Below are 24,475 nucleotides of genomic sequence, written 5' to 3'. Positions count from 1 at the left end.
TTATCTAAAGTGCATTTTATAGTAACACAGGTATAAGTTTAATGACATAGTTAAGAACTGTAACATATACAGGTAGCAAAATGACTCACAGCTAAAATTAATAAAAATGTTTTACATTGTATGACTTCATTGACTGGAATAGAGGTTTTGTCAACTGCAGCCATAATACAGTTTATTAATAAAGTGTCAAACTATTTATAATTTACTAATAAACAGCCTGTCATCCCTTCTCCTTGGTATGCTTTGATTTAGCATACTGTGTTAAAATGTTTCACTGACATAATTATGCAGTCATATGCTTTTTTTCCAGCCCCAATTGTTTAAAAAAGAGCCCAAGTTTTACAACTAGCGCAACTCCAGCCCCCACGTGCCCAATTTGGGGTTCCTAAAAATAAAAATGACAGCCACAACTGTCGCGGCTCTCGGGGTCTGTCCAATCCCCTTCCCCGCTGCGCGCTTCACCCAATCGGGCGCTGGTATCACTATCTCGGTCAGATTAGAGAATCACCATCGCGCAGTTGTATATGGTCATGATGACAGCAGCATACCAGGAGATCCAGCAGACTGACGTGTGAGCCCTGCCGGAGGGGTCTCAGATTTTTAAAGCGCCTCATGCTTCATTGAACCATTCAAGTATATGAAGCCGCGTCTCTTTTCCCGTCTTTCCTTTCATTTCGAACGCGTATGCAGGAACAAACTTTTTTTCTGACGGCGTTCTGAAAAGTGGTGGCGGGAAGAATTTAAAATTTAACGCAAAACATTCGCTTTGCAACCGTTCGTTCTTTAAAAGTAGTTCAAAGCTGTTTTGGGTCCGTAGAAATACTTATATCCCTGCCCTCTTCGCACGCTCTTCCAACTCTTAAACTTTCTTTCGATTTCTTTCCTTCTTTTTTTCCTTCAGAAGAGCGCGCGCGCGCCTGTCCACCTCCCCTTCGCGTTGTAAAAACTCGCTGATTGTCGTATAAAGGGGGGCACGAGAACATCTGAAAAAAACATGATGAGCAATAATACATACTACGACCAGCAGCTGCCGCCGCAGTATTACCAGGGCACCGACAACGGGGAGGACGGAGACGAGGAGATGCCGGCCACGGAGAAGGACCTGGCGGAGGATGCGCCCTGGAAGAAGATCCAGCAGAACACCTTCACCAGGTGGTGCAACGAGCATCTGAAATGCCTCAACAAGAAGATCAACGACCTGCAGAAGGACCTGAGCGACGGGCTCAAGCTCATCGGGCTCCTGGAAGTTCTCAGCCAGAAGAAAATGTACAGAAAGTACAACGCCAGACCCAATTTCAGGCAAATGAAGCTGGAGAACGTGTCCGTCGCGCTAGAGTTTCTAGAAAGGGAACACATCAAACTGGTTTCTATAGGTAAGTGCTGTTTTATTGCATAAATATGTGCTCAACTCGGTGGCAAACGCGCTTTGTTGCGATTTTATGCAATTTAGGTAACCGTAACTATCTTAAAGATATTTAGAACAAACAAAAAGAGTCTTGTGATGTGTAATCCTTTAATTAAGTGATTGTGATGATGTGACGGAACGCGTATTGTTGCTCATCATTCCAAGTTCGCGAGCGTTCGACTTGTAATCTAACTTTTGTGGCTAGTGAAACGTTCTTTGAAAAGCCTGAAACGTATTCTTACATGTAGCCTATACTTTTCAAGGCCACCTCGACTGTTTGTTTTAACGTTCTGCGGGGGGCTCCAGCCTTAATTAGGGGGTCAGACCACGCAAACTACTCATAATTAGCTACCATAATGGGTCTGTCTTCCATTTTAACTGTAAATATTGATTCTCATTTGTTGTAATTCCATTAGTTATAATTTTGGAAGCTCTGAAGTATTATTTTAGATTGCCCACACTCATTTTTCTTCTTTGAATGGGCAGCTGAAGCTCATACTATCCATGTAAAATGTGAATGATTTTTGCCTTTTGTGCATAATAATTTGCTCATTAAATCACTTTATAATACTTTTCACTTTTCAAAAGTAAATATTAGGCCTATATTAGGCTAGTCAATATTAGGCCTATATACAGTCCACATGACAGACTATAGTGCACGTTCATTCAAATAAGAATCAAAGTTTCGTGATGTTTGTTTGAATGCACATTAAATATATGTACATTTTCTGTAGACATGCTGGAAATCATCTGATGCAGATAATCTCAAAGTGACCGAATATTGGCTGATATATTGCTTAAATTATAGATATAATTGTCATTAATTAGATTTTTATTATTGTTGTTTGACATCAGCTGCTCCTGTTGATATGATCATATTCAATATTATATGAGGCAAAAAGAGATCCTAGGACAGTAGTTCTACATTTTGGGGTGCATTTTGTACCCCTAGGCTTTGGGGCACGGTCCCAAACTCAGCTCTGGATCAATGTTGTTATGGATTTGTGGATCCACCTCATTTGGAAAGGGCATGCAGGCATGAAATAACCATTGATTAGAGTGTATCCTTATATATCAGAAACGAATTTTGGGAAGTTGTTTTATGTTGCATTTATCTATTATATTTCTCTGTATTTAAAGATATTATAGCATTTTTATTGGACTGACAGTCTGATACTAAACTAATACCTCAAAATCAGCAAAAGGCTGTAAATGTGGCTGATCTGAGATAACTTCATAATGTTTTATTATAATGCACATATAAGTCAAAAAGTACAATGGCTGTTTCTGGGTCATCTTGGCTTCTTTAAAATGACTCTGTTCTAGGGTTTTTGTAGTGTCAAAAGCCTTATATTGTTCTGATAGCTCAGTGGTGGGTGTCAGGAATTAGCAGCATGGCATTCTTTCAAAACAGTTAGACAACAGAAAAAGGGCAACGTTCATTCCTATTAGTTATGTTTATAATAAAGACAGGATTTAGCCATTGATAGACATTGAATGATTATTTGATTGGACTTTGACTGCAGATGTGGGCCTACTGGGTTTGGGGGAAGGAGCCAACCGTCTGACACGCTGGCACATGAGAGCAGTGCTTTCAGCCCGGCTGTCGTTTGCAATGAGACGGATCTTTCCAGAAGGGCACCTGCCTGTCAGAACTCCCTTTACGCAAGAGTGTAGGGTGACAGAGGTTCAGGAAAAACTCTCCCACCCTCATCCAAGAAACCCTGTGTGTGTGTGTGAACTGTGTCACATGGGGGTTGGCCTGCTGCCGCTACAGGAAATACCACTCACCTCATTTATTTTATCACTACACACTCAGTCACTCATGCAGATATACCTGAAAGTGTGAGAATATATAGATTTACGTTTACATGAAAATAATACGGAGCACATAAAGGGACATGGTGGGTGGGGGATTTGATTTCCATGTTTTTTTGTTTGCTTGCGACTACTGCGTCCCCCCTAGACATTTTGCATTACAAAACATAAAGTTTTTTAGGAAAAGCAGTATAGTTTTGCAAGAGAACAAACATTTTGCGCAAGAAAGCTTATTTTTTGTAATTTATTTATCTATTTTTCATTGTACTTATTTTTATTTAGATTTTTATTTGTATTTATTTTTTATTATTAGTAGTATTGTTATAGTTATTATTATATTACATTTTTTATTCTTGCAATTTCAACAAAATGTAATCTTCTGAAAAAATGTCTGTAATCTTAACATTTGTAACAAAGCAGACTTTGTGATAGACTGAACAGCAGTAACAATACTCAATTTGCGACTTTCCTGATGGAACTTTTGTGATGGAAATAATATGAGATGGAAAAACTATATTTCAGTACTTTTGCAAGCAAATTTTCAGCGGAGCACAATAGTTTGTGAGAGAATGCAAAAGCATTGAAATATGTCCCTTTAGGGGCACTGTAAAATATAGCTTTACCAGGATCAGTGATTTATTTCATTTGTAAAATACAAAATATAGTGTGCATAATATGCATAAAATAATGCTGATAGTTTCTTTGCATATTAAGAAGTGAACAAGCAGTTTGTGGAAAAATAGGAGCAGAAAACCCTTGAGTTTTGGGTGTAAGTGATGATGGCCCTGGGACAGGGATCTTCAGCGTTTAGCCCCTGAGTGAGTGATTGATAGATAGACAGCTGCGCTCTGGGGTCCATCTAGTAACAGGTGCTTTAAATAGTCCTACAGACCCAGAGAGCCGGGACAGATGGGGTTGCTGGAGGTATTTTGGATAGTAAGAGAGAGAAAGAGCGAGTCATGGGATAGAGATGATGAGCACATGATTCACAAAATTTATTGGATGAGTGTGCCCCTTTTCTTGAGGATGTTTTTTTTTCTACTTCAACAGTATGGATTTTCTCTTGCTCTGCCAAAAATGTGATTAATGGCTAATTTTAGCAACATCTATTTAAAAAAAAAAAAGGCTGTCAGACAGTTACAATAATATTTTTGCTACATAATATTTACTGTAAAATGAATAATATATTATTTATTTGCGGGTCAATAAATTCGAGATAATTTCATTTATTATTTTATCTTTAGAATTGTTTTATTTATAGGTATTACTTAAAATATAACAAAAATGTAATCTTCAACCTTGACATTTGTAAATAAACATACTTTGTGATTGAATATTTTTGTATTTTTATTATTTTATATTTAATTTGTTTATTATTATTTCATTTGTTGAACTTGTTTTATATTTTAATGAAATTAAATTTTTATTATTATAGTATAATTATTGTTATTGTTAATCATACAGAATTGCAATTTCAGCAAAATGTTGATTTCAACCTTGACATTTGAAAATAAACGGACTTGTGAGAGATTGAACAGCAGTAACAGTGTTAAATTTACCATGAAACTAAATGTTTATATTTGAAAGACTTAAAAGCACATGCACATGATCAGCGGATCTAAGACTTTAGTAACAATTTAGCACTTGGACTGTCTCTCTGTTTCTCTCTGAAGTGAATGTCCTTGTTGCCAAAGTGAAAGGAAGTCCCTATTGACTTGTTGTATCCCAGAGGATAAATTTCATTAGATTTCAATTGAAGCCATAGCATGTTTTCCTGGAGTGCTTTAGTGGATTTATCAACACAGTGACTTATCTCTGCCAAGTCATGCTCTGTTTCTCTGCATGTAACACGTTCCTGGCCCATTAACCAGAGCTTTCCTCTGCTGCTCTACACTGAGAAGTAGCAGTGGTTTTATCGATTCGCCCCTCTAGTTCACCTCTGACATTGTTTCTGGTGAACGTTGCATGTTATATTTTTTTGGTCGACTCCCAGAGTTTATCTCCGGACTCAGCTCTATGTAATCTTTGGCCACGAAAAGAAGGATTTCCATCCAGATATCCAAAAATTCAGGCTTTCTTTTTCTGAACAACAACAAGCAGTCTTTCTTGCAAACACGGTCTCCCTCTTTCTCTCTCGTGTCCTCCTGCTTTCCGCATATAATAACGTCTTTAATTGTTACCATGTGTCAAGGGCTAGTCAGTCTGCTGGAATGTTCAAGCACACACTCACTCCCTCCAGAGATTTGACATGCACCTCTGTGGTGCTTTCCTCAATGTGGCCCTCTCTGTTTATTAATATCTCTGGTAATGAAAGCCTAAAATGTGGTGTTGCTTTATTGCAAACTGTTGCATATCGAGGCTGCAGCTGGCCCAGGTGCATCCTGGGTAGGCGAATATCAGGTGTTTGTGAGGAACGGTTGTGCAACAGCTCTTAGTTCCTTTGTTTGAATGTGGGAAACTCAACATGTGGTGTTAAACAAGGCCGGTATTTATTTCTAATTGGTTGTATTTGGATTATTAATCACTCTAAATTACAAAAAGACAGAAATGTCATATGCAAACTGTTAGAGAATGTTTTAAAGGTTTATAGCTTCGGAAAGCTTTGGATTCTGGCACTGCAATGATTGAATTCGGTTCATGACAGCAGAAGACCTGACGGTATCAGAAGGGTTTATTCAGGATATCTTTTGACACCCGCTGTGGAATCTTCTGTTACTGTATAAATCCAACCCCATCCTCAAACTCCTGGACCATGTGGGAGATCAGAAAATGATGGAAAGCAGACGAGGGAAAAAAGGGCGAGTCACTTTTGATAATGAATGGGGTGCTGGAAGGCTGACTGGGGCTTCATCTGTGCTGTAAGTGATATTTGAACCTTTCCAATGTTTTCAGCTGCTTTCGGTGCTGTTTGGATAGAGTTACACATTGTAGAACATGCTCTTTTGTTTCAATGCACGTCTGAGATTCAGAATCGACTGGTTGCTCAACTTAAAGAGGTAGTTTGACCAAAAATAAAAATTGTCATTTTAATCATTCATCATATGTTGTACTAAAGCTGTATAACTTTCTTTCATCAAACACCAAAAAATAAAAAATAAAGTTTGTATAAATACATTTAGAGGTGAGTAAACAATGACAGAATTTAATTTGAACTGTTCTTCTGTGGAACACAAAAGAATATTTAAAATTTTATTTCGTATCTTGTAGACTTGATTGTACAGGCAAAAACAGTATTTGTAAATATATATATATATATATATATATATATATATATATATAAAAATCTCACTGATCCCAAACTTCTGAATAGTAGTGTACTGTAAGTACACTGTTTATATAAATGCATATAATACATGTATTTATATATAATTATATATATATATGTGCGAAATAATATGACTAGAATAAAAAGTAAGGATACCAAATTAAGTAGGATAAAATTTATGGAAACAATCACATTTGTTCCTGTGATCATATACAGGAGTGACAGCAGTGGCGTACCGTGGGGTCTCAGTCAGGGTCTTCAGTAAGCAACTGTAAACTACATGCACACATCTTACACATCTCTGTTACAGCTACCGCAGCCATATGCATATAATGCACATATTATGCCGCACACAGGCTCTCAACAACAATGATGGCTGATCAACTATTTCAACAGTAGGCTAGATTGGGGTGGGCACTGGGCAGGTCGCTAGACATAGAGGGTGTGCTGTCATTGAACGTCAAAATTTGATTGGCTGATGATTCTGTCACTAATGCTTGTAACAAATCAGATGTGACGTCTTTCAACAAAAGGGTAGCACTATCTGTAGTGCTGGCCGCAGACTTTTTTATGCAGGATATTCCAGTTCAACCTCAACTAAACTAATCATAGGCAATTTTGTGGACATTGCACAAATGAAAATGATACCTAAATAATCAATAAAACATTTTTCACACAATTTAATTTTTTATAGGGCCAGCAGCGAAGGCCCTGCTGCCCCCGACAGCCTACCACTGAGTGACAGATACGTGCATGTGTCTTTCGAGACTTCCTGTCGTTGGAATGTCACTCTATCGCTGCAGTAACGGAGCGGCTGTCGGGGTTAACGGTAGGGTCAGAGGTCAAGATCATGACTGGTTTGCTGATTTGACAGACATGAAAGTCTCTAACAGGTGTTTAACAACAGCTATGACTCCGGTGCCCTCTGAAATCTCTCTTTTTAAAAAATAGTTACTGCAACATATTATTATAAGTCATATCTGTCAGCTCTTCATGTGTTTTTTGCAGTCTAAAGTCTTTGGCAGACATAAAGCAGTTCTTCTGTATTGTGTTATCAGTAAGGCTGGGAATCAGACGGCTCAAGTGCACTCTGGGGTGTTTGGTGTCAGCAGTGTCAGGCACAGAGGGCTGTCAGCGGCGTGATGATGTCATCATCGCCAGATTGACTCAGACAAGAAAATCCCTCATCGTCCACATGGTCAAACGTCTTTGCCTCGTTTATTTTCTCCAGCCCACACATAGAAATAGACTGACTAAACCCTGAGGATTAAACCGAGCTCTATAAATGGACAAATGACTAATATCATGATGTAAAGGTATTTCCCTAGAATTAATAGTTTTAGTAATGGCAATAGCAATAGTGATGCTAGCCTTAGCAAATGCCACTGATATTTTCCATCCATTTGATTGTGGTTTAGAGGAAGAGGTCTTCACCATTTGAACTTCCCAGCAGGAAACCCAGATGTGAACTTTCTCCTTCATAACTCTGGAAAGGACTTTACCTTCTCTCTTCTTACGAGTGGTAGACTTTTAGTGGATTCCACGAAGAGAAACAGTTGTCATTCAGAGGCTTTTTCAAAACGAAGCTTAACAAGGCAGTAAAAAGCCCTTCTGAATGTCATTCGATAACTTCATCCCAAGTCTGGATTGCGTCTTGATGTGTTTTTGTTGGACCTCAGCATAGAAATGGCTGAGACGTGCACAGCTAATGGCCTATAGGCATGTTACAGAGAGCTAGTTCTTGAAGGAACATAAAGGATTGTGTCTATGTCTCAAGTGTCTGTCTGTGTTTATAGAAATGTGACCTTAAGTGCGGACAGGCTTGTCTCAAAGTGCTTTTTAACTCATTCTTTCTCTCAGCACTGCAAAAACTTTTTGTACAGTTTTGTATGTTGTTTTTTTCTATTTAATTGACTATTTATTACTTTGTTTTTATAATAGTTTAACATAATGTTATATACTTTTATATTGAATTATAATCAATATTTTTGTATTTATTTTTATATTATTTTCTATAAAAAATATATTTAAAGCACAACGTTTCTGATTTTCAACCGACTTTGTATTATTTTTTATGATATTAACCAGCTTTGTTTTATTAAAATGTTGGTTGTATATGTAAATATCAGTGTCAACTCTTTCATGTGAACTCTTTCTCTTCATGTTACCCAGATATTTCTGTTTATTTGTTAGCAAAAGTCTGAAAATTGGCAAAGTTGCCTTCAGATTATTATTAATTTGTTTTTAAATATTATTTTCTATAATTTAATTTAATTACAATCATTATTATTTATTTAATTTTATATTTACTTTTTTGTATTTTAAGTTAAGTTTAATCTTTAATCATTCAAATGACAGTGTACGTGTGCATGTGTGCTTGTTTACAGTATTTGTACTGTCTTTTAGTCATACTTTTCTCGGTAACTGCTTTGGATGTCCTTTCCTGATCCCTGAGGTGCCGGAGTCTGTCCTAATTCAGGCGCAGTGGAGGGAGACTGGGACAAAGGCTCCTATGTGCCTGTTCTCGATGGAACTTCAACTCTGAAGCTTTGTTGAAGGATCGAGGGGAGGGAGGGTGAATGCATGCTGCAAACAGACAGTTAGAATATGTGTGTGTGCAATAGGCCCATGAGGGGGAAGGCAGATCTCTGAGCACATCAGTTGTTGGTTTAGGATGCCTGTTAGCAGCTGTGACGGCAGCTGACTGGGTTCACTCAGGAGAGGAGATTGGCTGATTGCTCTGCTTACTATAAACAAAACCACGGTCTTTCTCAAAAAGTCACATTCCTCTTCAATAAATGAGTCCATCATTGCTTTTCATGTTTCATGCATGTTTATGCATGTTATCACCTAAAGGTTGAGGAAAAAAGGAAAGTTTTTTTTTCTTTGGTGGAAATGGCCATAGTTTCTTTTTCACTGTGTGAAATACCTCTTCTGGAGTTTGGGTTTGGAGAGGGAAATGCCCTTTGGTTTGGGCCTCCTTAGCAATGACAGACTTATTACAGTGTTTTATTACTGGTTTACATTGGAGACAGCCTTTTTTCTGCTCATTTGACCATTTGAAGAAGAGGAATAACCAAGAATTAAACACACAAGGCCAGGAATTTTTCGAATGCCTCTTATGAAACATTGTTTGAAAATTAACCCCACATTGTTTTCTTTATATACACTTAAGGCTGGAATAAACTACACAACTTTTGCACCGACTTGCAAAAATTCTACAGAATGGATTTCAAGGGATAGTTCACCGCAAAATGAAAATTGTGTCATTAATTACTCACCCTCATGTCGTTCCAAACCCGTAAGACCTTTGTTCGGAACAATAAAGTAATTATTTTTGTTTTCTTTGCACACTAAAAGTAAGCTGTTCTCATAGCTTCAAAACATTACGGTTGAACCACTGATGTCACATGGACTGTTTTAATGATGTCCTTACTACCTTTCAGGGCCATAAAATGTTTAGTTGTGTCGCTGTCTATTCAAGGTCAGAAAAATGAAGGTTTTATGGATTTGGTACAACATGAGGGTGAGTATGACAGAATTTTCATTTTTGGGTGAGCTGTCCCTTTAAATGAAAGTTCTGTGACACATATGTAAAATTCTAGTGAAATCTATGGAGCTTTTGGCGGAATTGTTTCATAAAAGTAAACTTTAGCGGAGGGGATTCAGGTTATGGATATATTTTGCATTTACAAGGTAGAGGTGAATGACCTCAAAGACTGATTCCAGGCTGTTTTTGTGCTTTGATCATGTTTTTACCCCAAAGAGCTGTTTTAAAGGCCCACCAGTGCCATTTTTGTTTAATTAGCCTACACCCTCACAATTTATCCAGCTGTTCTCATGTCTGTGGGATACGTGAGGTCAGCTGTGTAATAGTTGTTCCTATTATCCATGGTCTTCAACAGGTTAGACAGGACCATGTGGCAAAACAACAGAATGCTGGTCATCGATGTCCTTTTTTTTGACTTTCGAAGACACACCACCTGACGCAACACATGTGCCATATCTCAAGATGGTGTGTGTGTGTTTGTGGGAAGATCTTTATTTCTCTCTCGTCTTTCCTCAGGCAGAAGTTCTCCTGGATCACTTTTTGCTTCACGAACTGCTTCACGATGAGCTGTGTATTTAGTAAATCATTCTGGTCAACATGTAGACGCCATGCCTGTTTTCACAGTTTCCATATCCATGGTGATGTATGAGTGTGTAAAAATGTGTTTATGTGGAAAGGACGTTGATAAATGAACTGCTCTGTCATTGTCCAGACTCACTGTTTTTGTTGGGTTTCAGCGTTTATTTATTTTTGACCTCATGCGTTCTGGTGGGAGAAGTCTCAACGGCTGCCGTCTTGCATCATTTGGCAACTTGGGCCACCACAAATTTCTTTCTGTACTCTGAAATAAATTATTAGAGATATAAGACTGTCAATTAAAGTATCACGTTTGACATAAAGTTAGGTCAGAATCCATTAGACTGTTGTATGGTTTGACATGTTCCTGTAAGCAGTAACAGCTTGTTCTTGTTTCAGGAATAAATGTAATGCAGTGACACTGATGCTCATTTCTAAGTGGCACTTATTGGCTTGTTAAGTAAAAGACGTTTCCTGTCGTCACTGGCAGCAGTTGGATTTCTGATGTAATGTGTGACCACAAAGACAGCAAGTTCTGAGGTAAATTGTGCAAATACATCAATGTTAGACGTGGACATTTCGGCACGGCGTCCCCAAGGATGCTGTGAAGTGATGTGAAGTATAGACAGTCTGCTTGCCTGCATACTTAGCGTGGTGCAGGAACTAGGGAGGTTATAGGCTGCTATTATTATGTTATTGTACTACATTATATAGTACTATATTATATTATATTATATTTTATTGTTCAAAACAAGTTTTTCTTTTAAACCTCATTAGTGTCTCCGGCCCACCTGTGGGCCGCTTGGCGCTCTTTTTTGTTGTTGTATTTATCACATATTTTAGTAATCATCATAAATTATATATCATTTGAAAGCTCAAAATTCATCGTGTGAAAACTATTTTGAAATCGGACATTGCGTTTCCGTGGAAATGGGACTTGAAAATCTTTTAGCGGTCTCCTCCCCTTAGTGGATGGAGTCAAGTGTCATATTACAAAATGTAGCCTATTACTTTTAGAATCAAAACGTTTTATAATCTTGACAAAATACATATTGTCTGAAAGGTCTGAGTCCCAAGATTTCATATTTGGTTGTTATTTTGTGATACAACTAATATTGACAGAGAAATTTAGACATTTGTGACAGAAAAAATAAATAAAATTTAATACTTTTTTTTTTTTAATGGAGTTTGTATGGCACCCGGTGGCTATTTGTGGTATAACACCCTAAATAAAATCTCACAAGGACTTCAATTTATTTTATATCAACTTCAAATTTGGAACATAACTTATTTAGACATAAGGCTTTAATTTTATAGCAATTTTAGATTCAAAAATATTTTGAAAAACATTTTATTGTATATATAAAAAAAAATTGTTACAGTGCATTTTCTTTACAGTCAATTTAAACTTCTATAACTTTTTGATACTTTCATATTTTGAAATGATTCCACTTTCACCAGATCAACATATAGAAATGATTTCTGAAGGATCATGTGACACTGAAGACTGGAGTAATGATGCTAAAAAATTCAGCTTTACAATCGCAGGAATAAATTACATTTTAAAATATATTAAAATAAAAAACAGTTATTTTAAATTTTAATAATATATAAATTACTATATTATATTATATTGTATTTTAAAGTAGATCAGATTGTTGAATGCCACTTTAAAAGAGACAGTATCCATATTAACTCTGACATAAGCATTAATTCACTAAAAAAAGAAACTTTTAATTAGTGACATTTATGTGGAAAATAAGAAATTTCAGTACATTTACATAAAATATAGTAGGCCATCCAAAAACCTTGAATCCCTTTGTGATGATTAGGGTCTCAATATGCTTTTTCCGAGCGCATGTATGACAGTTTTTTTTCTTCCTAGCGTGAGCAGTTTATGTGCTGTACATGTGCTAAAGTCAGTCCTGGTACTTTGCCTTTGGGCTTGTCATTCAAATTAATTGTTAGCTGCTTGATGTGTGTGTGTTTTCTGCAGTATCTCTAACACTCTTCAGTTGTTCTTTGAAGATCCTGTGGAAAATGTGATCCTGTGTTGATGGCATGTGTCCATGATGTCTTCACTCCCCCCATCTCTTTTCCTCCTTTCCTATCTTTGCCTCTTGGAGAGACACAGTAATGGAATTATATTTTCCGGCCTGTCCAGAGAACCATGAACTTGACCTCTTTGACAATGGACACACGCTAGCATAATGCAGTCTGAATATTTGGAGTGTTCACAGTTTCAGGATGTGACTTCAGGCTTCTCTGTGTTCTGTGTGTGACTCTTGGAGAAAGTCAGATAATAGGAACGTTATCTTTCCACAGCTACTGGGGGAATCCCTGCTCTCTTTCTCTCTTCAAACAGACCTCTGCATATGAACACGGCAGCTGACTAGAATACAGAACTGAGATTTGGAGCCAAGCCTTTTGTGTCAAGACACTATTTAATGTATGTTTGCGCATTTGTCAGCTTTAGCTCATTTAAACAAGATATGCTTTTTCTTGACAAGAGGTTCCAGTTTATATGAATTCACTTTTTTAGTTTTTTAAGGAATAGTTCATCCAAAAAGTTCACCTTCAGGTCATCCAAGATGTAGATGAGTTTGTTTTTTTCATGGGAACAGATTTGGAGAACATTACATAATTTGCTCACCAATAGATCCTCTAATTTCTAATCCTTCCATTTCTGAGTGAAAACTTCTTCAAATGAATTGTTTTTCAGTGTACTTTTAGATGGAGTATAGCATGTCACATTGCAAAAACAGATAATGAGTCTCTTGAAATTATTTGTCACATTGTTTTGGAGATAAAATGCCCAGATTCACCAAAAATGTGTACACTGTAAAAAAAAAAAAAAAAAAAAGTTGGGCAAATTAAAATTTTAAGGCAACCAGCTTCAGCAGATTTTTGCGTTTTCTCAACTTGTTGTTTTAAGTTTATACAACAAAAAGTTGAGAATCTCCTACAAAAATAAGTTGAGAGAAATCAAAAATCTGCTGAAGCTGGTTGCCTTAAAATTTGAAGTTGTCTCAACTTCTTTTTTTTGTTGTTTTTTTTGTTTTACAGTGTATGGGAAGAAACCAGACACAACCAAAGACAGAATATTGACTGTGACCAACAGTATATATTTCATAATGAAGAAGAATTTAACATTATTTAAAAGTGTGTGTGTGTGTGTGCTACTATGGCTACTATGAGTATCGTTTAGAACTCCGACTCAACTCTGATATTCATGTCATGTGTTTTGTTGCATTATCTGTCCTTTCAAGTCCTCCAGGACTTTGACTTTGTGGCTGTGTGTATGTGTGTGTTGAAACAGTGTTTCATTTTATTGTACTTTACAGCCATGCTGCATTGTGTTTTATGGCTTCAAGCCAGGGAATAATAGGAAAATGATGACTGTAATTTGCCTTTGAAACTTTAATTACTGTTTGCGCCATGCATACATCTTTTTTCCTTTTATTTATATAGATCGCTTTCAATTGTTCTTTTCTCTTGTTTTTATTCTATTTTGACTGATTAGTTTGTCTTTTACAGTTTGTGAAACAAAAGAGCCTCATTTATTATACATTCCCTCTTGAAGCGATGTGTGTTTGTGGGTGTAGGTTGCATATTTCCTGAGGCAGAATGTCTTTTCCACACAGAGGCCATTGTCTCTGTCTCTTCTGTCCTAGTGACCGTGGCAAACTTTCTATCTCCTCCAGGGAGACTGCGATGTTTGTTTGGTCACCCCAAGCAACAGCCGACAATCACCCGATGCATCTAAGCTGTAGAAATTTCTGATGGCGTCACTGGCCGATGTTCAAATAATTCAAAGGGCAACACAGAATGACCTTATTAGATATTCTTATTAGAAGATCTTATTAGAAGTTTTATAAACTGTAAATATGTATAAACAAATTGGATAACAAAGATGGTACGATTTTACGTTTGCCGAAAACACAATCAGCGCAAAACAAACTGCAGTTTTTGGCAGTTGTTTTCAGAATTTGCCAAGAAAATTCCAATTCTCCTGACACTAGCAGAAGTTATGGTGTTTATAAAGAGGATCTGCTTTATGGATCTGCTTTCCTTTAATATTTTGCCATGCGCATGCAATGAAAGAATAAGTCTTTTTAAAACCATCAGGGGCAAATTCACTAAACAATCTCTCAACTTTATCCAATTTAACCATTAATCATAGCAGTGACTGTGCTGGTGTGTTGCTATATTGTCATTTTAAGTGCAAACAATATTTAAAAATATTTAAACAAGAGGCATCCTTATTTTAGTATCAAATATATGTTAAAATATTTATTAATATTATGAATTAGCTTTTGTTTTTATATTTTCACTTTTCATTTTAATTTTAGTTGTGCTTGCCATTTTTATTTAATTTAAATTTTTTTTTTTAAAGCTTTAATTCATATTCTTAGCAATAATTCATTTCAGTTTTATTTCAGAATTTAAAAAAGTCGTCCTTTTAAGTGCAAACTTGCATGTTTTTATGTAAATTAGGCTTATTGTAGAATTTGCCTTATTCACAAAAGTCGTCAGTGTGCCAGGCAAAATTTGCACAAATTGTCTGCTGCAAATGGCATATCTTTGCACTCAAAATTAACCTGCAGGATGGGAAATGGGAAAAATGCATTCAGCACAAATTTGTCATTGTGATTGCAGCGTTTCATAATTCCCTTACTGAATTGGTTGCTAAAACAACACAAACACTGCATGCAAATAGCCCTATCAACCAGCGCAGTCCATTCTTAGTGAATTCCCTCCTTTGAAGACCTTCCAAACAATGACAATATGCTGTTCATAAGTGAAATGAAGTAAATTGCTTTTAGTTGAAAAGAGCAGCAATCACCAACAGCTGGATTCAAGATAAATGCATCTGTCCTCGCTGCAGTAACACCATTACAAGTGTTTTCTACTATAGCTTTTGCCAACAGTGGCTTATAAAATGTTTCCAGCATCTGTTTCATTATTTTTTATCTCGTCTTGTTGGTGTGGTTTAGCAGAGGGAGGATGTGAATGATCCAGACTGGCTTTAATCAGGGTTAGGAAAGTGTCTCATTACTCACATAACCAGAGATAAGCTGTGTTCACACAATAGATTGAGCTTTTGAAGCACAACTGCTGTTCCTCATATATAGTGGGGGAAAAATTATTTGATCCTCTGCTTATTTTTTACGTTTGCCAACTGACAAAGAAATGATCAGTCTATCATTTTAATGGTAGGTTTATTTAAACAGTGAGAGACAGAATAACAACAAAAAAAAAATCCAGAAAAACGCATTTCAAAACAGCATTTTAATAAGTCAAATAAGTGTTTGACTCCTTCGCAAAACATGACTTAGTACTTGGTGACAAAACCCTTTTTGGCAATCATAGAGGTCAGACATTTCTTGTAGTTGGCCACCAGGTTTGCACACATCTCAGGTGGGATTTTGTCCCACTCCTCTTTTGCAGATCCTCTCCAAGTCATTAAGGTTTCGAGGCTAACTTTTGGCAACTCGAACCTTCAGCTCCCTCCACAGATTTTCTATGGGATTAAGGTCTGGAGACTGGCTAGGCCACTCCAGGACCTTAATGTGCTTCTTCTTGAGCCACTCCTTTGTTGCCTTGACCGTGTGTTTTGGGTCATTGTCATGCTGGAATACCCATCCACGACCCGGCTTCAATGCCCTGGCCGTGACGGTACATGGCCCCGTCCATCGTCCCTTTGACGTGGTGCAGTTTTCCTGTCCCCTTAGCAGAAAAACACCCCCAAAGCATAATGTTTCCACCTCCATGTTTGACGGTGGAGATGGTATTCTTGGGGTCATAGGCAACATTCCTCCTCCTCCAAACACGGCAAATTGAGTTGATAGCAAATAGCTGGATTTCGGTCTGATCAGACCACAACACTTTCACCCAGTTCTCCTCTGAATCATTGGCAAACTTCAGACGGGCTTCAGAAGGGCACATGTGCTTTCTTGAGCAGGGGGACCTTGCGGGCGCTGCAGGATTCCAGTCCTTCACGGCGTAGTGTGTTATCAATTGTTTTCTTAGTGACTATGGTCCCAGCTGCCTTGAGATCATTGACAAGATCCTCCCTTGTAGTTCTGGGCTGATTCCACGAGGTGTCCTTGCATGGAGCCCCAGTCCGAGGGAGATTGACAGTTATTTTGTGTTTCTTCCATTTGCAAATAATCGCACCAACTGTTGTCACCTTCTCACCAAACTGCTTGGCGATGGTCTTGTAGCCCATTCCAACCTTGTGTAGGTCTACAATCTTGTCCCTGACATCCTTGTGCAGCTCTTTGGTCTTGGCCTTGGTGGAGAGTTTGGAATCTGATTGATTGATTGCTTCTGTGGACAGGTTGTCTTTTATACAGGTAACAAGCTGAGATGAGGAGCATTCCCTTTAAGAGAGTGCTCCTAATCTCAGCTCCTGACCTGTATAAAAGACACCTGGGAGCCAGAAATCTTGCTGACTGATAGGGGATCAAATACTTATTTCACTCATTAAAATGCGAATAAATTTATAACTTTTTTGAAATGCGTTTTTCTGGATGTTTTTGTTGTAATTCTGTCTCTCACTGTTCAAATAAACCTGCCATTAAAATTATAGACAGATAATTTCTTTGTCAGTGGGCAAATGTACAAAATTAGCAGGGGATCAAATAATTTTTTCCCCCACTGTACTTATTATGAGATATGCTAAAGCAAGCATAAGTTATTATTTCATTATTTTTTTAAATATAATAATGTTATTATTTAGTTATGTAGCCTAGTTATTTTTGTATTATTTATTTACTATAATAGTATTTATTCATATTTTGAATTAGCTTTTGCTTTTATATTTTCAGTTTTCATTTTAATTTTAGTTTGTTTTGGTCATTTTTGTTATGTGCTTGTATTTATTTATAAAGCCTTAATTCATATTCTTAGCTATAATTCATTTAATTTTTATTTCATTTGAAATTTTAGTAATTTGGTACGTCAACCTAAACTTAGTTGCAAAGTTAGTTGCAGTTAGTTGCAAAGTTTTTTAAACATTTTTTTACATTTTTATTTTATTTTAATAGTTTTAGTTAAGTTAACAATAACAACACTGACTGCCTAGTTTTAATTTAGTTATCTAGTTATTAAAGTGATCTGATTTTATCTAGTTATTAAAAGTGATCTAAACATTTTTATACATTTTGGTGACATTTTCCCTTCATAGCCATATACAGTATTGTGATTATTAATTCACAAAATGTAGAGAGACATGGAATGGGCCAACAACCTGTCAACTCATTTTGGAGTGAGACAAATGAGAAAACACTTCTGCTTGTTCTCTAAATTACCCCCTCTCTCTATAAGATATCCTCTCCTTTCTCACTGTCCTAAATGGTCTTTTCCCAGGCTCTGATCCCATATTTGTTTTCCTGCCCATTATGTGGTGGTGCTGTACCCTAGCGGGCTGGAATTCCTGGCCCATGTCATCAGCCGTTCCTCAAAAAGGCTTCATTTGCAGCCACGGTGCTTTATGTTGTCGGAAGGAAACACTTAGTTCTGATGTCTTCTATTAAGTGTGTTTGAATCCAGCTGTTTCGATGGTGCTTTGTGTCGGGCAATGTGCTTTATCTTCAGAAGTTTGTGTTTTGGTGGGGATCACATGGCTGGGTTTTCTCAGGGTGGTTTGAAATAATTAAAGACATTCAGTGCATTGAGAATAAAAACCACTGCTCTCTCTTAGGTTCTTTGTCAGCTTTTAGGAAAATTAATCAAAATAGCTGTTTGCTATTAGTCTCTTGCTCAGTGTATGTGTGCACCTACTCTGTCATATTTGATATTTATACCGAGACCTTTTATTTTGTATGTATATTGTATATTGTCAGACGAGGATTTATATCCCCAGAGGCAAACAATAGCAGCCGACACACACCTGTTTATTGATATTTGATAGTGGTGATGTGAGTGTTGAACAGCTGAGATGTGTCTTTGTGTGATCATTTTCAGATACATACACTCATTCATCCCTCTCTAGACTTCTTTTTCTTCCTCTATTTTCAGCCTTTTTGGCATGGTAAATAATTCTACAGTACAAAGAAAAGAGTATTAAACAAAAACAGTACAAATCAATGCACATAAATTGAGGAAAATAACAAAATGCATGTGATTTATTTTTATTTTGTACTGTCCTAAATAAAATATTTACATATAGCCCACATTCAAAATAATAGCTGAATTTATAAAAATGACCATTCAAAAGTTCAGATACGCTTGATTCTTAATACTGTGTTGTTACCTACATGATCTATGAATTTTTATTTATTTTTTTTTTTGGTGGGATGGTTGTTCATGAGTCTCTTGTTTGTCCTGGACAGTTAAAGAGCCCACTGTTCTTCAGAAAAATCATTCAGGTCCCACAAATCGTTTGGTTTTCCAGCATCTTTTGCATATTTAAACCCTTTCTAGCAGAGACCGTATGATTCTGAGATCCATTTTTTCACAGTGATGACAACTGAGGGACTCAAACGCAACTATTACAAAAGATTCAAACATTTACTGATGCGCAAGAAGGAAATACAGTGCATTAAAAGGCAGGGGGTGAAAACTTTTGAACAGGTTGGAGATGTGTAAGTTTTTTTATGTTTCATTCATTTAGTACTGCCCTTCAGAATATATATGTATGCAAAATATTATGCATTAATAAGGAAGAGAAATAGTAACACTGTACTTTTCCTTTTTATTTGACTCTTTACCGTACTCTCATTCTCTCTTTCTGTACTTTCTTAACGGCACAAATCAAGAACATTGCCAAATACTTTCTCCTTGTCTGTTTCTGTTGGGCTTGGCATTGATGAAGAGTGCACATAAATGTCTGGATGCATTCCTCTCTAAGCATCTAGAGCGCCTAGGAACCCAAAAACATTAAACCCTGTTCTTGAGAGGGGGAAAACCTATGAGAAACCTATGAGAAAATCTCAAAAGTAATATATCAAAGAGCAGTGAAGAATTTGATCTGGAACTAGTTTGATTACTGCAAGGCAAGAATGAGAGAGAAAAACAAAAACTGGCAGTATTATTTGATTGGAAATATTGGATTACAGCCAGACCGCTTCGCACATTGCAGCGTTTAGTGCAGACAGCTCTGCTGGGGGTTGAAGCAAAGTGTAGTCAGATTCAGCCAGCGTCCCGATTAAGTTTCATCTGTGTGTGTGTTTTATTTAAACTGACCTCATTCCACAGATCCAGGGTTAAATGACATCAGCCTTTGGCATTCGGTCAGTGGTTTAGTAGTGTCCATCTTAATTCATATTCCACTCTGTAGTCCAGAGTCTTTTGACTGTAGCAGAGCAGTGTAAAGAAAGGTTTGGTTAAAGGTAATGAGTAAAAATTGAATGGGACACTTTCTATGAATAACTGGGTATAAAATAGGGCTTGAAACTTTTTTGGGGATTTATATTAGGTTTGCACCATCACATTTGGACCAAATATTATATTTATAAACACAATTTAATACCTCAATTTGTGTTATTTTTGTCACTAGTTATTATTTGTAATTAATAATATATTCAATTAATATAATTAAATGATCAGTTTATTTGATTATTTATTAAGTTATTATTTTTATTTTTTACATGCTATTTTAATTTTATATTAGATGCATAACATCTCTCAGAAGAACATCGGATTTGTAATTGTAATTGGATAGTAATGGGACTGTCACAGTTATGATCTGTTTTTGTTTAGTTATGTCTGCGTTCAGCCTTTCTAGTTTGTTCCCATGTTTATTAGTTAATTAGTTCCACACCTGTTTCTGTTCCCCCTTGATTGTGTTCTGCCTTTAAAGCCTGTGTTCTCCCCAGTTCTGTTGTCCGCTATTATATGTGTTACACCAGCCTGAATCGTAAAGTAAAGATTATTGTTTTGGATATACCTGCCTGCCGTGTCTTGTTTACCTCTTGGGAGTACACACGTAACAGGGACACAATATGTACCCTATGTGAAAGTATACTTTGAGTGAATTAAAGTATATTACATGGATCATAGTCTGCATATGTGTATGTATTAGTAAGCCATAAGATCCATGTTGAGAGAGTTTGTCCTTGCTTTTTATTTGTGCACATCTAAACCTGTGAAAGCTATCAACACAGCAGGCGAGCAGAACAAACAGTGTGTTGTGAATCTCTCTGAATAAACAAAAAATGGCACGATCGTGGCTCAAAAACAACATGCAATGCTAGAGAGGACATCTGAAAAATAAATACGGGTGTTTTCATTATTTCAGACAAGGTAGAGTACGGACAGGACGTTAGCGCTGTTTCCTAAGCTCATATTTGGCCTGAAAACTTTTTTTTTTTTTCTAGTGCGTGTTGACATGACCGATCCCCCCTTCAGTTCACCCTGAGCTTCTGATCTTCACCCTAAGCTAATATATGTTCACAGTAGCACCACAGGAGTAATAAAAAACAACCTCAGAGTGTTTAATGTTTTTCTATGCCAAACATTGAAACTCGCAGATCTAAAATGGTCTAAAAAAAAACAATATGGTTTTCTGCTCGTTGTCTTTTTATGATTCCCAGTATCTCAACAAAAGGTGTTTCAGCGCTCATGTGTGGAATAATACATTTAAATCTTTCTCTTTCTCCTTACAGATAGTAAAGCTATAGTGGACGGCAACCTAAAACTGATCCTGGGGCTGATATGGACCCTTATCCTGCACTACTCCATTTCCATGCCCATGTGGGAGGATGAGGACGATGAAGACGCCAGGAAGCTGACGCCCAAACAGCGCCTTCTGGGCTGGATCCAGAACAAGGTCCCCCAGCTGCCCATCAACAACTTCCACAGGGACTGGAGAGATGGCAAAGCCCTTGGTGCCCTGGTGGATAATTGCGCACCTGGTGAGCAGAAATCTGTGGTTTATGACCACTTGGCGACAAATGTGTCATGGTACATAAATCACATGTGGTCTTACATGGAAATCTATCTTCATTAAGTAGATTGAGGGACCAGTAATTCTCATCAGGGAGATGTCAAGAGTCATGCAGAATCTGCTTTGCCTTAGGAGATGGGAAGCTGGTTTGATAATTACAGCATATGATCTCACTGTGGAAAGACCAGAGCCAAGAGAACAAGAGAACAATTAGTGACCTCAAGACAAGTGATCACTGCTTTCCAAAACATGATTCATGAATCGAATACTTCTGGATAGGTTTAGACTTACACTAGTGGAAAATCCAGAACCCCGTACAGTTCAGAAAGGGTTTAATGGACATGTCAAGTCCATTTGAAAGCATGCATGTCCAGCCTTGCCAACTCTGTAATAAAAGCTGCCATTCTGGCATTGTGAATGTTCTGAGGACTCAGGACATGGCCATATATCCGTTAGGAAATGAGCAGGAGAAGTTACACTAGAGCGTGCTCTTGGATCAACAACCTTGTTACAACATTCCAATCAAATAATCAGAAGTTTAGAGTTAGTGCTGAGCTTGAGCAATATTATTTTAAGGATGCTTAATGGTTAGCAGTAAGGTTTCAGATAGGAACAAGATGGAGTTGATCCAGGAATATGTCCTACTTGGAAGCAATATATCTTTTCTTCCTTATTGTGATGTGGTGAAGCACATACTTGGATAAATCGTTCACAATAAGACAAATAGCCTGCATTTAGAAAAAAGAATTAGTACTAAATGCTCGATTTGTCTTTCGTTTAAACATTTATGAATCACATTAGCTTATGTTGAAATCTTTCCATCTTCCAAGTCATTTAGAGGTGTGTTTAAAAGAGTTCAGCATGTCTGACAAACACAAACAGCAGTTTCATTGTCCTTTTGTTGACTTTAGTAAAGAGAACAGGTGTAGATGTGGCGGTAGGTGGAAGGCAGCTGTACACTCTCATTTTAGGGTTCACTTCACACCCAAACACATTGGGCCACAACTAGATGCACTGCTTTAACATTCAATATTATTTCAAAGTGCAGGACTGGGATTTGACTGGTGTCAAAAACAGCTTGTAATATTGAGATTCATCAGTAGAAGTGGTTTAGGTACTGACTACTGAAAGGGCTGCTAACTAGAAGTTAGTTGGGTCGAGTCCAGCAAGGGGTGAAACATGAAAAACAATTGGACAAAACAATAGCACTGCTAGATCAGATGGCTTCACTGCTGTATTTTTCATCCAATGCTGAGAAACTGAAAGGCACTGCCATAATACACAACCACTGTCTTCAAATAAAAAATGTAGAGTTGATATTGTGACCCTGAGAAGCATTGTGAGAGGTGAAATATGCAATATCTTTGCATGTTTCAGGTGTGTGAGTTTGTTGGCTCTGCTAGCTGCTAATGAGCCCCTGGTCTCTGCTGTAACTGAATGGAAAGTGTCAGAAGCTAAGACAGCAAACATGCTTAAGTGAAAACACATGCTGCTTTATGCATTTCCTGCCAACATGCACTTCATTATATTTTTCTCTGTGTGCTTGTGTGGAAAAGCATCTCTTAGCAGGAGTAAAGCCAGAAAAGTATTATTCCAGTATTTCAGTGCCGATGTGTTTATTACACTATATTAAAACCCCTTATATTTCTCTTTATTTGTATTTTATTTGAATACATATTTAGAAAAAAAATTGTTTTGAAAATCTTCCATTGACTTGCACAGAAAGAATAATCAAGTCCTTCTAAATCTAAACATCAGCTATATTTTTATTGTAATATTTGCATAAGTTGTGAACAATTTGTGATCGATTTCATATTGTATGATACATTTTTCATTTGATTTACGTTTTATGATTTATTAATGGAAAGTGAATTGTACTTGAGAAGTCTCAAACTTTTTAAACTATGATTTTCCTCAAAAAATAACTGCATACAGACTGTGCCACATTCACACTTTGTTTACCTCCCCTGTCGTTTCCTCCATCTAATCTGTTTTCCGCTATTAATGGTGGTTATGTTACTCTCCTACCACCATCTTGGATCTGCCGGGAACTGTAAATATCACTCTTGGCAAGTTTAAATGCATTAAAAGCCTATAATTAAAGGTTTATCAGTTTAGCAGTAGAATGGGGCATGTTACAGATACTTACTGTCCAATCCAAGTATGGGGCCGCTGTTCTGGAGAATCTAGGAAAACAATCCTAGATCTGATATTAACGTTTTGGCAGTCGTTGAGGAGTCTTGTGGTTTCAAGGCTCTCTGGTTCCATTTGAACTAAACACCTCTTGCTCTTTGAGTGTAATCCAGCATATAATAACAGTTTTACTCCAGACGGCACTGGTGTGTGTTTGCTTCAGGGAAGCGTTCGGTGCTACGAAAAAAGGGTGAAGTGACGGGAAACTGCTCATATGAGAGCATTTAAGGTCAAGTTGAACTAAAGAACATGGATTAATAGATCCTCGCTGTGGAACAGTGGGTCTGCAGCCCAAGATAAAGCTCAGTTCTGGCTCTTTTGTATTCATCTACGTGTATAAAGCAATATGCAAGATCATTTTAAAGTAAGAGTGCATTTTACACCTATACAGTAGCAATTCTGATTTAGAAAATGTTTCTCATGGTTTTATCAAGAGCTGACTAACTGTTTGCATCAAACTCTGTCTGTGTCTTCATCTAAGGCCTGTGTCCGGACTGGGAGACATGGGACCCGAGTCAACCAGTGGAGAATGCAAGAGAAGCCATGCAACAAGCCGATGACTGGCTCGGTGTGCCTCAGGTAAGAAGCAGTCATTTATGTTTATTAGGACTCATGCCATGTAGCCTGTTTTGAATCTGTTTTCTTTAGCAGAGCAAGGCTGGTTGTTTTGTAGGCCAGTGTTGACTTTAAGAAGTAGCTTTTAGCTACTGAAATTATATTATGACCTCATTATTCTGAATAATCCTTGTGTGTGAGTCAGAGAGTGTTAAGGAA

The 24,475-nt window shown here is 37.2% G+C and overlaps 1 protein-coding gene across 3 annotated transcripts in view; it reads left to right on the top strand.

Moving 5' to 3' along the window:
• Positions 1 to 567: 567 nt before the first annotated feature.
• The window catches only part of LOC306861566 (filamin-C-like), a 61,052-nt gene continuing 37,144 nt past the window's right edge, over positions 568 to 24,475 (top strand). For all 3 annotated transcript variants that reach the window (XM_079403919.1, XM_079403920.1, XM_079403918.1), the window contains exons 1-3: positions 568 to 1,373; positions 21,228 to 21,476; positions 24,183 to 24,280. In XM_079403919.1, the coding sequence (XP_079260045.1) occupies positions 995 to 1,373; positions 21,228 to 21,476; positions 24,183 to 24,280 (726 nt within the window). In that variant the 5' untranslated portion in view covers positions 568 to 994. The remainder of the gene's footprint in view (positions 1,374 to 21,227; positions 21,477 to 24,182; positions 24,281 to 24,475) is intronic.

This window comes from Barbus barbus (assembly GCF_936440315.1).
Source record: "Barbus barbus genome assembly, chromosome: 42".
NCBI lineage: Eukaryota > Metazoa > Chordata > Actinopteri > Cypriniformes > Cyprinidae > Barbus > Barbus barbus.
The sequence above is the reverse complement of the archived record's forward strand: the minus strand, read 5'-3'. Positions and strand labels throughout refer to the sequence as shown.